Consider the following 18,197-nt stretch of genomic DNA (forward strand, 5'->3'; position numbering starts at 1 on the left):
GCTATGGATTTAGTACCTGTTAGGAATTGGTAGCTATGGACTTAGTACCTGTTAGACGCTGGTAGCTATGGATTTAGTACCTGTTAGGAATTGGTAGCTATGGACTTAGTAACTATTAGTTGGACGCTGGTAGCTATGGATTTAGTACCTGTTAGGAATTGGTAGCTATGAACTTAGTACCTATTAGATGAACACTTGTAGCTATGGATTTAGTACCCAATGAGTAGACTATAGCAGCTATGGAATTAGTACTTTACGAACGAACATTGGCAGCTATGGATTTAGTGCCAGTCCTATAACCCTGGAAGTAAGGAACTTCGGAATAAACAAATGCAGGATAGATGACTCTTAGGTTAAATCCTTAAGAGTAAAGAAGATAATGGGGATGGGTAATTGGGTGGATTGTTTGATTGTTTAACATAATAATTATATTATTGTGGGTTGAAAACCCTATGTACTTACCAGGTTTCCCAACCTGACCCACTCAGTTTATTTATATCACAGGTGTTGATATGAAGTCACTTTACACTGAGAGATTTAAAGACATGTAGATCACTAGTGTAAACAATTGTAAGTTCTATTTATGCTTATGTTTCTGTATTAACGATGGCATCCCAAACGTTTTAAAATGAAATAAATACGTTTCTTCGAAAATGTTTTAATAACGTATTTACTATCTTTTTCTGGGAACAAATTCCGCAACATTTTTATAAAATGAAGTACTCTAATTTTTATAAAGCATAAACAAAATCGGTCTTTTATGGCCGTGATTTTGGGGATGTCACAGATTAAGACACTAATTAAACACATATAGACATCCTAATGCGAAGAACAACTCTTTGGTCAAGTGTTAGAAGGCTATTGGGTTGCAAGGAAGGAGTTTTAGGCCTCACTATGGAGTTTACTCCTCACATACTCACCTTAGGTGAGTTTACGACTGAGGGACCACCTTCCCCATGAGTTTACAACCGTAAACTCATGGGAGGAGTGTATTTGTGTGTTTTCAAGTCTCTTATGTCTCTAAGAAGGGTTCCAAGGCAAATTCCAAGGCTTGAGGGGTGTTTAGGGTTCAAAAGGGACACTCCCTTGGAGTTTGCTGTCCTAGGACCACTCCTTGGGAATTTACGGTCGTGAACCCCATGGTTTACAGCCGTGAACTCTTGGAAACCCCTTATACTTCATTTTTGAGGTCCTTAGCTTACTCCTACAAGTTTCTATGTGAAGGTCCAAGGCTAAATAGGGGGTTAAAGGCTCAATTTGCATAGTTTAAGGGAGTTTACAGCCTAAGGGTGTTCTTGGGCCGTAAACCCACTTTTAAGCCTCTAAACATAAGATTTAATGTCTAAAACACTTCTAGGGTATGTTCTAAGTTAGCCTCTAAGCCTAAGAAAGAGATTTGGGGCATTTTGGCACACTTTTAGGGGTTTACGGCCTAAGAAGGTTCTTGGGCCGTAAACTCCTTGTTCTAGGCCTCCATGGATGATTTTCAAGCTACATAAACATGTAATGAGCTTTAGAACAATCTAGGGTAAGAGAACTTACAATTTGGGGTCGAAAACTTGACGATTCTTGGATGAAATCGCATTTTTAGAGAGAGAGGGTAGAGTGAGAGAGTGGAAAGTGTGCAAATGAAGTCTAATAAATCCTTATATAAGGTGAGTTTGTTGTACAAGAGTTTACCGCCCAGAGTTTATTGTCGGGTTTACTGTCGGGTTTACTACCGAGTTTACTGCCGAGTTTACTACCCGGAGTTTACTGTCGTAAACCCCATGTTTACGGCCGTAAACTCCATCTTATGGAGGTTATGGCATGATTTTTGGTGTTAGGGATTTAGTGGTTGTTTTCTAAGACTTGATCCTTAAGTGTGAAAGTTTCGGAATACTAAAACGGACTTTAAGTTGTGCTAAAAGATAACGGAAAATGAATTTGACTTCCAAATGAAATGGTTGACTGAAGAAATTATATATATGAAATATTCAGGTTGTCACTCATCTAGTATCAATAATGGGATGATTCTGAGGAGGAGGGACGAGATACCAAACATCATTTCTATCAAATTCGGCCAATTCTTCTTGCATGGTTGTAATCCAATCTGCATGTTCTAGTGCTTCTTTGATGGATTTGGGTTCAACCATAAAGATAAATGTCGAAAAATGACATTCATTTTGAACACTTGTGGCAGAATGAGTTTGTACACCAACGTTTGGGTCTCCAATAACTTGGTTCGAAGGATGATCCTGTTGGGTTTTGCGCATTCTAACACTTCCTAAGTGTACATGCAACCCTAAATACCTTGGATCTATGTTTTCTCTATTATACATGCAAATAAGAACATCCAAGGTATTATCCTAATCTAGCATACAAAAACTATGAATGTAACAAGATAGAATACATACCTCTTGATGTAGCTTGATGTCTTCAAGCTTTAAGAGCTTAGCCCCAATAGTGTGGAAGCCTCAAGTGGAATCACAAATCACCAAGACACCTTGGAATACTTTAGAGAATATGATTACTTGGTTCTCTCTAGTGAAATTGGCTAGCCCTTCTTTAGTGTATTCACACTAGTGCCAATTTCACCAACCAAAGACATCTTTATATAGTATGGAGGATTAGGGTTAAACCCTAATACCCATGACCTTTCATTTCCTAGGATCCATGGGTTAAACACTCCATGGACTATCCATGAAAGCTTAGCCCAACCTAAATGAACTTGGCCCATTCCATATATATAAGAGTCCATATTTAATTAGTTCCTTTTGATCACTTAATTAATTATAAATTAATTCTTGATCAATACTAATTAAATAATATGATTCCATATTAATATATTAGAACTTATAATATATTAATATTAATCATAAACATACTATTCTCAAAAGATTATCCATATAAATTGTGTCGGTGAAGTGCAACCCAAATGGACCATGCCGGGTCGGGTCAAGTACATACCAAATATAGTTATGGACTTAGACATTAATCCAACAGATCCTTAGTCCAAACATGTAATCTCGAAAGTTCTTGTGCAGCAGATGATCCAATATCAACAATAGGGTTATGTTGCTCCCCCTGAATAGCTTGAACATGTGGATGATGCTCCTCCTGAACTTCTGAACCGGATAGCTTTATGTCGTCATCAGGTGGGAAATTGAATAAATTTGCATCATCATCGATGTTGATAGGATTAGAGTCGAATTCAATAGTTGCATCTTGAAATCCATCCACATTTGATTCAAGGGAAGGTTGACCTTTCTCCCCCTCAACCTAAGAAGGTTGAAAAGGTTCGGAATCAAATGGAGGAAGACTAAATGTCGGACCAGAAACATGTTGAGAGACCGGAGCTTCGGATATGGTTTGACTTATTCGAGATTCCAAATCAGGAGCTGTTTATGATGGTCCGAACAGGGTCTCAAAGTCAACTTCATAGATTGTTTACTGGTTCAGACATCCTGGTTTCAGAGCATCAGACTCCATGATGTGAGTTGTAACATGGTTTGGACTAGAATTCCGAAAGAAATTGTCATCAAAGGTAACGTCAAAACATTCTTCCAGAACACGAGTTCGCCGATTGAGAACTCTATAAGCCTTTAATTTAGCAGAGTATCCAAGGAAGATGGCTTCATCAGCTTTGGGTTGGAATTTGGTAAGCCGATCATGGTTATTCTTGATGAAGCATCTACATACGAAAACATGAAGAAAGGAGATACTTGACTTCCGACCGTTCATGGCTTCATACAATGTTTTGTTGAGGCGCCGATTGATGATAATTCTATTCTGAGTAAAGCATGTAGTAGAAAGAGCTTCAACCCAAAGATAGAGTGGAAGATTTGCAAAGTTGAGCATGAATCGAGTATCTTCAACAAGTGTTCTGTTACGTCGTTCAACTCCTTGGAAATATCCTTCTTGCATTAAGTTTCCTTAATCTTACACAGATTGAAAATTCTAACTTTGAAACATTTCCAGATTCCATTTTGACTATCACTTCTGAACAAGAGTTTCCTCCTTACAGATTATGTCAATATGGTCCTTCAAGAATTATCACTATACTTCCAATTGTCCTTGAGTAACCAATCTTTGGTAAACCTTAGATTGTCCTCGACAATTGTTTAATCCTTTTAGTCATATCCAGTTCTAAACCTTTTCCCTTCTTAATGCCCCAGGCATTTGGAAAATTTTAGAACGGATGAATATAGCACATGTAATCGATCCTATATCTGAAGCATATGGGACACGATTCATGATGTCTTACATAAAGACTAAACCAGTCTTTTGCTATAATATTTCCATTTCAATTTGCCAAGTTCTCATAATTCAGATTATGAAAAGGGATGCCGTAATCATAATCGAATTTTAGAACGCAAATAATGGACCCATATACAGAATTTCCTTATGTTGAGCCATTCCAACATGAAATTCATATATATCCTTGACTAAATGATTAAAACCTCACGATCTAAGCTTATAGATTTGAGATGAAGCATAATTTCCTCTCCCTTAATTATAGCAAAACAACTTTTCCTAATTGAAACCTTTTGTTTTCTATAATTAACATTGCTTACTTGCAATACTTATCATAATTATCATGCTCTCACTAACATGATGATTATTAGCATAACACTTATGCTCCCACTAGCTTTGACATGTACTCAGAAATCAACTGACTTCCTTACCAAAGTTCATATTTCTGATACTTGATTGTTTTGATAAAACTTTATCAAAATCATACACTTTCCCTTAGATAGCACACTTGTGTGTCTAAACAATTATGAAGAGGTATGTCGTAATCATAATGGTTAGACCTTTTTGCCATTTCTCACAAGTCCAGGTTAGTGTGCCGGTAAACCACACATGCTCCACTAACGACTTTGAGAATGCAAATATCACAATTGCTATCTAGCTAAAATCTACTTAGTGAAAGTGTTTCCTCACCATCATTTTCATGAATCGGAGAGAAACCTTATGACACTTAGATTTAATGGTGTATGTGTTCTTATCCATGTGAATTGTCAAAATCATAGACACAAGACAAGGATAATGACAAATACAAACTCATATGGACTGAACTCAATCTTAATTTCTTGCCACCTGGCAGCTCAAGGGCCTGCCATTGCTTCCAAGAAGTTGTGCAACAAATTGAGAACTCTAAGAACTCATATGCAAAGCCAACTTTAACTGGAATGGGCACAAAATATGTCAACACGATAGGTTATAAACCTCAAGTCATGTGCTAGTGAAGAACTTCAGGTTTATTCTTGATTAGTTCTTGAGACTTTCAAGACCTTTAAGACTCCCACTGTCCTCTTGACATATAAGACTCCCTTGTCAAACATCCAAGAGATAGTGCGGATTCTAATCAAGACAAACACTTCACACAATTGGCCTTAGTTGGTCTTTGTTTTATCCAAAACATCACAACTTACCAATTTCAAATGTACAAGAGTTTTAAACCTTCTTTAAGACATGTCACTCAAGTTACAATCTTAGTGTATAACTCTAAGAATTGTTTTTGGAACAAAGTATGAATCATCTTCTTGATTTAACCACTTCAACAATTCAAGTTCCTCTTCTTAGCTATAAGAAGGCTCTTAGAGGATGAATTGTGATAAGGTCTCTAAATCATTAAGATGATCACAAAACAGATACGAAAGTACTCTCCCATCTTTTCAGATTTGAGAAATTTTTATCCTTCTGCCTAATTTGATTCTTCTTATTCGCTCTGTCATACATTGGAACCTTTTTCCAATGTCTCAGAGTTACACTTAAGCTTGTAAGTATAATCATATTTACTGAGCTTTTGTAAATTATGACGAATAATCTTATCGATCTTTTGTGGTGGACTTGACCAGTGCACAAGACTATGTACTCGATCCCTTAGTCCATTACTTGACTCACACATCCATGTGAATAAGTAATTAGTCTTAATTTTCCAATACTTGAAAGTTCTCATTCATCATGCTATACAACTTCCATGATTCCAAGTTCCAGTCCACTTGAAACTTGGGTGATGAGAATCTTTCCTTATTTGGTAAATTTAGACATTACCACAAATGAAAGAATCAATTTCATATCTCCACTCTTGCTATTAATGGAATCATATAAGCAACAATTTTTCCTCAAATGGCATTGTAAGGATATTTTAAAATAAATAAAATCAAAAATTTTTCTTTTATTTTAAAACTTTGCGGAAAAACTTATCCTTACAATCCATATGAAAACTTGTTGTTATCTATTCCTAAGCAATATCTCATAACTCCTAAGAAGTAGCTCAAGAATCCGATCTTCAAACTATGCGATAGAAATCCATCTACGCGATCAGATTTAGCATATTCTTTCTTTAAGTTCCTTTACTTTTCTTTGATTCTTAAAACATCACCATGTGACCTAGTCACATCATGTATCAAGAATCTCAGAATAGAAACTTAACAGAGTTAGATAGTGGACTTTACCTGAAGTAGAGTCAAAACTTATTGACTTTAACAGCCTAAGGTAAATTTGGCAGCTTCGCAACCAATGCCCCTTTCTTTGGCAATATAAACATATGGACCCTTTGATAATGGTACATGGTACTATCACAGACTTAGCTTTTCTCTTTACCATTTGGTCAACCGAGTTGACTATGGCCGATCCCTTTCCATTGGGAAGAGAATGTTTTTCTGGATTTCCTGTGTCATTATTGTCAATGTCCATCAAGTTTTAAGGAACTTGATCTTAACAAATAGATAAGATCATTAAGGGTCTTGTCATAGTCTGTTTCATAGGTGTCCCAAAGGAACTCACTATGTGACTTAGAAAGTGATTGAACCACCAACTTTCTCAAGACTTTGACACCCAACTCTCCCGGCTTGTCAATATGTGACTACATCTCCAAGATGTGATCACACCTAGACCTTGCCTTGCCAATAGGGCTTGAGTAACCTTAAACTTTTCAAGAACTTGTGGGTTGGGGAGAATAATTGGAGGAGGTGAAAGAAGTATGATTTCCATGGGACATCATCTTCATTTAGGAAAGCTTGTTTCAATAGATTTGGAAAGATCATATATGTCTAAACCAGACATCTTTTGGGAGATATTCAAGATAGTTGATTTTAAAGTCCTTAATATGACACCCAATATGAAATATTAAGGCTAGGACCCAACAAACTATTTTATAACTCAGAAGAGGGATGCCGTAATCCAAGCTATAAAATATTTGAAGGTAGGTGAATGACGATTCACCAATTTCCACCAAGATAAACGAAATGTATTATTAGGTTTTAATTGGTTTTGAAACTCCTAGATCTTTGAGATTCATTGAACTGTTCAAAGGCATGTTTCAATCTCGAGTGTGCCCTTCAGGTTTTGTGACTGTGATGCCGAGGATCACAAAACAAGGTGTGAAGTAACCATGCAAATCACTTGGTACCCTTAATAAATTACCCCTCAATCGATGTGCCGGTTAACCACACACGCTCCATCGATACTATGATAAATATTAAGTCACCCTTTACCTACCTTGTTAAGTCCAAGTTAGTGTGCCCGTTAACCACACACGCTCCACTAACGACTTAGACAAAGTGTAAAGTGTAATTTCATGGGTTAGCACCTTATTCACATTTTTCCTAAGTAACTAAGATTGGGTATTATTAAGAGTTTAGTTACTTAGTATTATCATTAATACTTTTAATGAAGGGAGAATTCTAGTCCTGTCAAACCCGTTCGGCTAACGACCCTCCACCAGTCAAGCAAGCGGTGGGTGAGAGTGGACACCCATTAAGTTGCCATTTTATAGGCAACAACCTTATACCCACCTTATAGACCGTCTTCGTGAATGAGGCGTACTAGCGGTAAGACTGACTTTACTCTTATACATATATATATTATTAACTTATAATATTATAAAGTATAAGGGTTGAATTTTAACTTTTAAAATTCTAAGGGCTAACTTGGAATTAAAGTATTCATAAGTGAAAACTTTACAAATTCCAAAACTTGAGGGCAAGTTTTGAAACTATTCAAAACTAATTAATTCCATAACTTATGTGTTTAAAGTAGTTTTAATCCAAAAACTCTTCAAGTTCCATAACTTGAGGACAAGTTATGGAAGACTTTAAACTAATAAAAGAATTAACTTTTCTTTATTTTATAACTTATGGAATTAATTAAGGTTACACCTTTTTATTTTATTTTATTTTATTTTATTAAATGAAGAGACTCTTGGTCCTCCATAACTTGAGGACAAGTTATGGAGTCATAAAACCATTTAATTAGAACTATACTCTTCATTTTTGTAACCTTTGCCAATTTTTATGAGTTTTATGATTCTTAAATGTGACTTTTCATATAACTTGAGGACAAGTTACAAAAACACATTTTAGAATCAATTCTTAGATTAATTTGGATTAAAACCAACTATCACATAATTTTATTCATTAATCTAAATTCACTCATAAAACAAGGTAACACAAAAAACTTTTGGTGATCCATAACTTATTCTTAAGTTATGGAATCCTTTAAAACATTAACACCAAATTTTGTAACTCCAAAAAAACTTTGAATCAAATTTTTTTTTAAAACCTTTTCATATCCATAACTTATGGAGGTTTCAAAAAATAAAACTCTTTAGATCAAAATTTTAAAACTAATAAAATAATCATATTATTTTATCTTTTATTAAATTTGACCTAATTCAACTCATAAAGCAAATTATTCAAATTTTACAAATAATTAGTTTTTCACAAGAACAAGTAATTATCTTAAAATTTGACAAACTTCATGTTTTTTTTTTCTCAACTTGGAAAATAAAATATTTGCATCAATATAACAGAAAACAACCCGTGGCTCTGATACCACTGTTGGGTTTTGCGCATTCTAACACTTCCTAAGTGTACATGCAACCCTAAATACCTTGGATCTATGTTTTCTCTATTATACATGCAAATAAGAACATCCAAGGTATTATCCTAATCTAGCATACAAAAACTATGAATGTAACAAGATAGAATACATACCTCTTGATGTAGCTTGATGTCTTCAAGCTTTAAGAGCTTAGCCCCAATAGTGTGGAAGCCTCAAGTGGAATCACAAATCACCAAGACACCTTGGAATACTTTAGAGAATATGATTACTTGGTTCTCTCTAGTGAAATTGGCTAGCCCTTCTTTAGTGTATTCACACTAGTGCCAATTTCACCAACCAAAGACATCTTTATATAGTATGGAGGATTAGGGTTAAACCCTAATACCCATGACCTTTCATTTCCTAGGATCCATGGGTTAAACACTCCATGGACTATCCATGAAAGCTTAGCCCAACCTAAATGAACTTGGCCCATTCCATATATATAAGAGTCCATATTTAATTAGTTCCTTTTGATCACTTAATTAATTATAAATTAATTCTTGATCAATACTAATTAAATAATATGATTCCATATTAATATATTAGAACTTATAATATATTAATATTAATCATAAACATACTATTCTCAAAAGATTATCCATATAAATTGTGTCGGTGAAGTGCAACCCAAATGGACCATGCCGGGTCGGGTCAAGTACATACCAAATATAGTTATGGACTTAGACATTAATCCAACAGATCCTTAGTCCAAACATGTAATCTCGAAAGTTCTTGTGCAGCAGATGATCCAATATCAACAATAGGGTTATGTTGCTCCCCCTGAATAGCTTGAACATGTGGATGATGCTCCTCCTGAACTTCTGAACCGGATAGCTTTATGTCGTCATCAGGTAGGAAATTGAATAAATTTGCATCATCATCGATGTTGATAGGATTAGAGTCGAATTCAATAGTTGCATCTTGAAATCCATCCACATTTGATTCAAGGGAAGGTTGACCTTTCTCCCCCTCAACCTAAGAAGGTTGAAAAGGTTCGGAATCAAATGGAGGAAGACTAAATGTCGGACCAGAAACATGTTGAGAGACCGGAGCTTCGGATATGGTTTGACTTATTCGAGATTCCAAATCAGGAGCTGTTTATGATGGTCCGAACAGGGTCTCAAAGTCAACTTCATAGATTGTTTACTGGTTCAGACATCCTGGTTTCAGAGCATCAGACTCCATGATGTGAGTTGTAACATGGGTTGGACTAGAATTCCGAAAGAAATTGTCATCAAAGGTAACGTCAAAACATTCTTCCAGAACACGAGTTCGCCGATTGAGAACTCTATAAGCCTTTAATTTAGCAGAGTATCCAAGGAAGATGGCTTCATCAGCTTTGGGTTGGAATTTGGTAAGCCGATCATGGTTATTCTTGATGAAGCATCTACATACGAAAACATGAAGAAAGGAGATACTTGACTTCCGACCGTTCATGGCTTCATACAATGTTTTGTTGAGGCGCCGATTGATGATAATTCTATTCTGAGTAAAGCATGTAGTAGAAAGAGCTTCAACCCAAAGATAGAGTGGAAGATTTGCAAAGTTGAGCATGAATCGAGTATCTTCAACAAGTGTTCTGTTACGTCGTTCAACTACACCGTCTTGTTGAGGAGTGTGCGGAACAGAGAAATTATGGTTAATACCCTTCTCGGTGAGGAAGTTTTTAATGGTTGAATTTGTGAATTCCGAACCATTATCACTTCGGATCCTCCTTACTGGGAGTTTGATGAGAACTTCAGTTCCTTTTATAAAGTTGATGAGTTCGAAGGCTTTTTCTGACTTGAGCCTTAAGAACAAGACCCAGGTGAACCTAGTAAAGTCATCCACAATTACAAGAATGTATTTTTTTGTGATGCAAACTCTCTACTATTGAAGGTCCACATAGATTAATGTGTAGAAGTTCTAAAGCCTCTGAGATTACTCTTTTAATGATGACGGGATGGCCATTCTTTGACTGCTTTGCACACTCACATGCAGCACATAAATGACCATTTTTGAACTTGAGGAGTGGCAGTCCTCTCACCATTTCACCAGAAACAAGATCATTCATATACCTGAAATTTAGCTGAGCCAACCTTCAGTGCCATAACCAACTAACGTCAGTAACAGATTTGGAGAGAAGGCAGAGCTGATTTCTTCCAATAATCATGTTGATTTCGAGAGGGTACATGTTCTTGTTGAATTTGAGTTGATTAAACATTCTTTTCGATCTTCAAAAATGATGTAGTTGTGTTTCTTGCAGAATTCAACTCGACGATTTGCATCAGTGAGTTGCGCTACACTTATCAAGTTGTGCTTCAATTCAGCTACATATGCCACGTTTGAATTGGAGAAGTTTCCATTAGTAGGGATGCCATATCCTCGGATCTGAGATTTGGAGTTGTTGCCATATATCACATAGCTAGCATTTGGTGAAAGTTTGAGATCTCGCAGAAAGTTCTTCTGCCCCGTCATGTGCATGGAGCAAACATTATCAATATACCATATTGTTTCATTCTCCAAAGCACAGAGTGCCTGCAAAATTAGTGAGTTGTGGAGTTTTTAGGCTCTGAGTTAGGTTTTGGGACAAAGGCACGAATCTTAGGCTTCGGTTGTGACTTTCAAGGAACAAATGATTTAGGAGATTTTTTACGAGATTCCATTGGAAACAAATAGAAGGCTGTGGTTCTTTCATCTATCCAATAATCATACTCGATGACATGAGTGTTCGGAACAACTTTTATCGGACAATGAACTTCCGGAGCAGTGGTCTTTTCCGGAGTCACTGTTTCATCAATGGGTTTTTTAATTTTCCAAACAGATTTTTGTGAAAAATTTTTATTGTAAAATCTTTCTTTGTTCGATGGTACACTTGATTTTTAATTGATCCAGGTTTAAAAATTGTGCCATCGGCTTTTGCTATAAAAACAGATGAAACATTCCGAGGAGAGTTGGTTCAGACAGATGTAGGCTTCTCGTTAGTAGGACTAACAACCTTCTTTTGTTCTTCAGGACTGGAAGGTTTGGAATGTCTCTTGAGGATCTTAGTAGGTGAGAAGGTGTTTTGAATTTTAGTTGATGAAGGAGTATTCCGAGATACACTCTTTTTGGAGTTTTCAAGGAATCTAGAGTTTTGTCTTGACTTAACTTCCTTTTTCAGAGCATTCTGGGCTTCTACCTTAGGATCGACAATATCTTTCTTATTCAACAAGGGTTTTCTTTTGGAAAGAGGTGAAGAGTTGGAGGTTTGTCCTACTGATGGATTGTTAAAGACGGGATTAAATGGAACTAGTTTTGTTTTGGAAATCACTTGAGGTTTAGAATCACATGAGATTGACTCTTCAACGTCATTATCTAGGTATGCCCAAATGCACTCAGAGAGTTCAGGTCCACTTGTCTCCGGAAAAATTTCCCTAACAACATAGATGTTAGGTGGGTTGTGATTCGTATTTCAAACAACAAAGTTTAGAATACTAAAGTGGGGTTCCAAGGTCCGATTCAGGTCCGGCTTTGCCAGAGGCGGAAAAATCATGGAATCGGAACACTTGACAACTCTGGGCTTAAACTCATGAATTAGTGATGCAAATTGGTTAGAAATCTTAGGAAGGGGTGACAAAGGCGAGACAGGGGTATCTGAATGTTTGATGTTCGGAACGTCTCCCATAAAAGTTAGGTTTTGTAACTCCTTCAAGGGACGAACAATAGGTTTCAGAAACTCGCTTCTGAGACTAGGTGCTTTTGACCAAGGATGACGAAAATTGTGAGTCATCCGATCATTTGCTTCAAGAATGTCAATAGAATTGTGCAAAGCATCTATTATAGCATTGATACGTTTGTTTTTCAGAAATTAAAACATTTCTTTCAGAATAAGTGATTTCACATTTGTCTTTAAGAACGATACATTCATCTTGTGACATTACAAGCTCTCGTTCTAAAGACTCTAGTTTCAACTTCTTATCCTCAAAACGTAATCTAAGACGACTTAATTCACTTTCCTTCTTCTCACTGGCTTCGATGACTGACTCATAGGCTTTGTAAATTGTGTTCATATCTGATTGAATCTGGGTTAGATATGGTTCACAAAGAGATAAATCAAAATTATTATTAGTAATCACAGATTTTACATGTTAAACGATGCTTCTACCAGGTGGATCGTTGGTTGCCATGTAGCAGTAGTTTGGTTCAGCATCTTCATCATCTCTTTCGGACCCAGACGGCTAGTAGCCTTCGTCACATATAATTTATTGTCAAGCCATAAGACACATATTTCTGCCAATGGTTACGTCATCATCATCTTCAAACGACCAATACCCTTCCACATCCCTTGAGACAATTGTAATAAAAGCCTTTTCACTCTCTGCCATTTCTTGAGCTCGGCATCCATAGTAAGCAAAGTCCTTGATTTTGGGTTTCTGTGGGACCTTGGCTAAGCAATCTTTGGAAAAGTGATTTGCATGGCCACATTTATGACATACAATCTTGGGTTTTTTAGACTTTGGATTTTGTGGTGGTTCCGAGGTGTGATCCGAAGTAGGAAGGTTAGGCATGTAGGCTGGTGGATTTTCGAAAGGTTTGTTGAATGGTTGATGATTATATTGGTGAGGAGCTTGGAAACGGTTGTTTTGGTGAGAAGTTTGGAAACTATTGTTATGAGGTTTGTTGAAAGGACAGTTGTATTTCATGGAATGTAGAGCAAACTCTTGTTGGAAACGTAGTACGGAGTCCATTTCTTTAGAGTTAAGATCACTGATAGATTGATAGTTAGAGTTTATAAGAGTGTGAACAGTTGGAGGTGAGGGTTGAACATGAGGGGTATAAGGAACAATAGTGGTGAGGGGGTCCGAAGTGGTTAGGTTTGAGGTTTGAGGATCATATGAACTAACTAGAGCTAGAGGACCTCCAGTGAGTTCGCGTAGATTTTGTGCAACATTTGACTCATGACCTTGAAGCTCATCAAAAAGTTGATAGAGCTTGAGCTTTTCCAGAGACCATTGCTTTGAAGACATGATTTCACATTTCCCAATCCCTTTCTGAGACTGTTAATGAACTTGAGATTGTACTCAAGTGGATTTCGGACTATCCCATGAGATGTCATGTTGTTGACGACGATTTGGTATCTGTTTAAAGCTGAGGCAACGGATTCACTAGGTGTTGTAGTGAAGGCGTCGAACTCATTGACAACCAAAGTCAGGTGCTTATCCTTCATGTTTTTCAACCCTTCGAACAAATCTTGAATTGTGTCCCAAATCTCTTTTGCAGACTTACACAATTTGATGTGCTCAAAGAAAGAAGGTGGAACACCAAACACAATTTCTGAAAAGGCAACTTGATCAACATGCAACTTTTCCAGATCATCAGCAGTGAGAGGTGCTTGTCGTTATTGATCCTGTCCCAAGAGAGTTGCAGCAGCATCTCTAACAATGGTTCGAACTGGAACATGAGGACCTTCTTTAATGGATCTCCAGATAGATTCACATTTTTCTTTTCCAAGTAAAAATCTTTCCATTCTGACTTTCCAGTGATCATGCTCTTCAACAACTAGCAATGGGGCATGTGTAGGGTAACCCATGCTATTTGCTATTTGCATTGAGTACATTTGTTGAGAATTAGAAGCAGCCATTGAAGTTAAGATATATTTGAGAAAAGTGGTGTATGGAAGAACTTTTATCCTGAACACAGAAATGATCGAAATACCAAGGTAATCTCGAATCAACTATAATATGTTCATATGGATTCAAAGGACAACCACTCAAGCTCTGATACCAATTGTGAGAACAATGATCTGATTGCGCAGGGACAAGGCTTGAAAACTCAAACCTTGAGTTAATGCTTAAGATCAATGTCTACTTCCAACTTAATGGTTCCAGTCAAGTCTGGCAAGACCAATCAAGTCTGAATATGATAACCAACATAGTACTTTAAGTATTAAATATAAGACAGTGAATATGATCAAGTAAAGTCAATAAATGAACACTAGGAATGTTTGAAAGAAAGATATGAGAGAAATGTGCAAGTGAAGTAAATATGAAAATATCTATCTTTGGTGAAGCAATCTGTCACTATGATTTGTCATTGAATGTTCATTAAATATGAGAATGTGTTACATCGTACTAACCCAAAAGCATACATAGAACCGGATAATAGAGTTACTCGTGATACTCTGATTATCTAAGTTGACAAAATATACCAAGTCTTATGATACGTTACATCAAGCAAAATAACAAAAGTAATTAATGTAGACGGACAAACTGATTTCGGAACATCTTCACCATCTCAGACTTCATTCACTTCGTACCATAAGCTTTTACTCCTGACGCCAAATCTTCTTCTTTATCTACTCTAGAACATCTTTCATTTCGGAACTAAGACTGATCTCGGAACATGTTGGGTGATTGTTAGAGGTTCACTTTCAGGTACTATTATTATTATTATTATTATTATTATTATTATTATTATTATTATTATTATTAACATGAGAATTAGTTTAATAATAATAATAATAGTTAACTTATTAAAACCCAATTCTACTCAACGTTTTTAGCATTATTACAAGATATGTTGGACGTTAACATTATTTTTATTTATTTTATATATTATATAAATATTTATAAAGATCTTAAATATATTATTACAACAAACTAACTTCACAACTACTTACAACTCACGACTATATATTGAGAAAATTCGAGAAATGACCAAAAAGGAGAGGTGGTTTGAAAAAATAACCAAGAAATTACAAATTTTGGAAAATGACCAAAGGATCCGTAGAGCACCCTCTGTGGATCCATTGAAGGCTCTGCGGAATCTTTGTTTTTTGAGTTTTTAAAACTTTTTTCGTTTTTTCGTTTTTTTTTTGCGTTCATTTTTGTTTATTAATATTAATTTTTTTTAAATACACTAATATCTTATGTAAAAAATTTGACAAAAAAAGTTTAAAATAATGAAATGTTTTATGTAATACGTTTGCTACTGATGTATGTTTTTCATGTCTTTTTACTGTTTTGTATTTTATGTTATATGGAATAAAGTAGAAGTTAACTCAACTGGTTTCGTAAATAACCTAATACAAACCAAATACATATAAATAACGTAATACAAATCGGTGCATATAAATAACCTAATTAAAATTATACAAATATTTCATGTTTTTTATAGGTTACAAAACATACTTTAGAAAACATAAACATACAACATTCATAATAAACATACTATGAAATAAACTTCATTCATTCAAATCGAACCACGAAAAACTTTGATTTGTTTTCATATTCCGTCCATGAGTTTTATATTGATTGTGCCCCTAGGTTTACTATCGCTTGCGTCCATTGGTTATCTGACTGTTGCTGTCATTGGTACTCGGTGCAACCCTATCATTGGTTCTGTGGCTTTTCTTGCGGTCGGTATTCCATCCCTTGCGTCCATTGGTTATGTGGCTGATTTCCGGTTTGTTGTGTCCATTGGTTGTCTGGCTGATGTTGCCATTGATGTTCAGTCTGTTGTATCCATTGGTTGTCTGGCTACTGCTGCCATTGTTGTTCGGTATGTTGCGTCAATTGGTTCTCTAGATCATGTTGCCATTGATTTTCGGTCGCTTGCGTTGGTTCCTCTTCTTTCGCTTTTGTCCCACTCCCTAACACCCCAGTATATTTTTTACTTTTATGTTGGTTATTTGGAACGATTTCCTTACATGTCCTTGCATTATGGCATCTACTACACCTTCTTATTTTTGGTTCTTCGCCTTGAGAGGGAATACGATTGGTGTTTTTTGGTCTACCAACTTATCGTATTTCCATCACAGGAGGATTAATAACCATAAGGTCATCCGGAACCTCCCAATCACTAAGTTTTGAAAGAGGGTATATGGCTTGCTCATATGTTCTTCGATATGTTTCAATTTTATATGCATCTATAGCCATATGCCCACAGTGATCAATTTTCAAGTGCGTTAAAATCATTATCACATGACCACATGACAAACCAGTTAGTTGCCAATATCTGCAAGAACAAGTCTTTTCCCTCAAATTCACTATGCCACCACTTTTGAAGTCATGCACTTGATATGTTGTATTGTCAACACTGGATACCGACCATCCTTGAATCCTCTCTTTATTTTTTTTAACCATATCTTCAGCCCACTTCATAAGTATTGTTGTACTTTTTTCTGTTAAAACAAACATATATTATTATATATGACATTTATCATATAATTTAAAAATAAACATAATCATACCTGCAGTCATCTATCGTTTGTAAAACCATTTCTACATAAGTGCGCAAAAGAACTCAAGAAGTGGTAATATAGGCAACTTCCTTGCTTTATTTGATACAACATTCATGGAGTCCGCACTATTTGAGATCATATAATCACACATCGTGGTAGGGTAATACGCTCTGGTCCATTTCTCACGTGGAAGTTGACTGAGATATGTCGCTACATTATCTCTTATATTACGAAGTCTCCCCCAATAGAATTCAAACTCAGTGGTTTTGTAAGCTTTTACCAGCTTCCAAAACAAAATTGCAGTTTTTTTGTTTTTTCCAAAGGTGTGGACTATGTTTCCTATTAGATGAAAAGCACACAATCCATGTTGAGCATTTGGAAAAACATTTTGAATACTTACATCAATTGCGGGTGCCCTATCTATGACCATTGTCAGACCTTCCACGTCACCAATGCATTCATGTAGTTTTTCAAGAAACCATGTCCAAGAATCCGTAGTTTCTTTTGGACAAATTCCATACCCAATAGGCAAGATTTGATTGTTGCCATCCATGGCCACTACATGCAAGATGGTGCCTTTGTACTTTCCCTTCAAATGAACATCATCCATAATAATAACTTTTCTACAACACTCTCTGAAAGCACGTATCTGCAATAACAATATAAAAATCATAAATATATCAACAATATAATTTGTTTATGAACATTTAAGAAAATAACAAATATATTTAAAAATATATTACCGCGCATCCAATAGCGAAAAAGCAATACTCAAAACGATCCTCCGAATCAGTTTTTATGTACGCCATAATACCAGGATTATGTTTCTTCAGATTGTGAAAATAAACTGGAAGTTTGGAGAAACTTTCTTCGGGGGTCCCCATCATAAATCCCAGTACAAATTCTCTAGCATGCCACGCTTGTGAATAACTCATATTTATTTGTAGCAAAACATTCATATCTCTAATTATATCTTTAGGCTTCCAAACTCTCAAACTTCCTTGACCCGTAATGTCATGTATTATTGTTCCCACAACTTCGCTATTTACTTGCCTATGATTTGGGCGTATAAGTAATAAAGAACATGTATGCTCGTCATTAAACGTCTTAATTTCAAACA

The 18,197-nt window shown here is 35.9% G+C and overlaps 2 protein-coding genes across 2 annotated transcripts; both read right to left on the reverse strand.

The window, feature by feature from the left end:
• Window positions 1-16,634: 16,634 nt before the first annotated feature.
• Window positions 16,635-17,096, reverse strand: LOC122194831 (uncharacterized). Its single transcript, XM_042896092.1, has 2 exons — window positions 17,087-17,096; window positions 16,635-17,017 (listed from the first exon to the last, which is right to left on the reverse strand). Exons 1-2 carry the CDS (start codon window positions 17,094-17,096, stop codon window positions 16,635-16,637), a joined length of 393 nt encoding a protein of 130 aa, XP_042752026.1.
• Window positions 17,097-17,117: 21 nt separating this feature from the next.
• On the reverse strand, window positions 17,118-17,961 carry LOC122194830 (protein FAR-RED ELONGATED HYPOCOTYL 3-like). The gene is made up of 2 exons (XM_042896091.2): window positions 17,821-17,961; window positions 17,118-17,726 (listed from the first exon to the last, which is right to left on the reverse strand). The coding sequence occupies exons 1-2, from the start codon at window positions 17,959-17,961 to the stop codon at window positions 17,118-17,120; spliced, it is 750 nt and encodes a 249-aa protein (XP_042752025.2).
• Between the last annotated feature and the right edge of the window lie 236 nt (window positions 17,962-18,197).

The sequence above is a fragment of the Lactuca sativa genome, chromosome 6 (genome assembly GCF_002870075.4).
Source record: "Lactuca sativa cultivar Salinas chromosome 6, Lsat_Salinas_v11, whole genome shotgun sequence".
Lineage (NCBI taxonomy): Eukaryota > Viridiplantae > Streptophyta > Magnoliopsida > Asterales > Asteraceae > Lactuca > Lactuca sativa.

Bases quoted from the DNA above. Each gene is read 5' to 3' on its own strand.
- LOC122194830 (XM_042896091.2), bottom strand. From the start codon at position 17,961: ATGGGGACCCCCGAAGAAAGTTTCTCCAAACTTCCAGTTTATTTTCAC. The intron at 17,727-17,820 runs GTAATATATTTT...TTGTTATTGCAG, and splicing joins TTTTCGCTATTGGATGCGCG to ATACGTGCTTTCAGAGAGTG.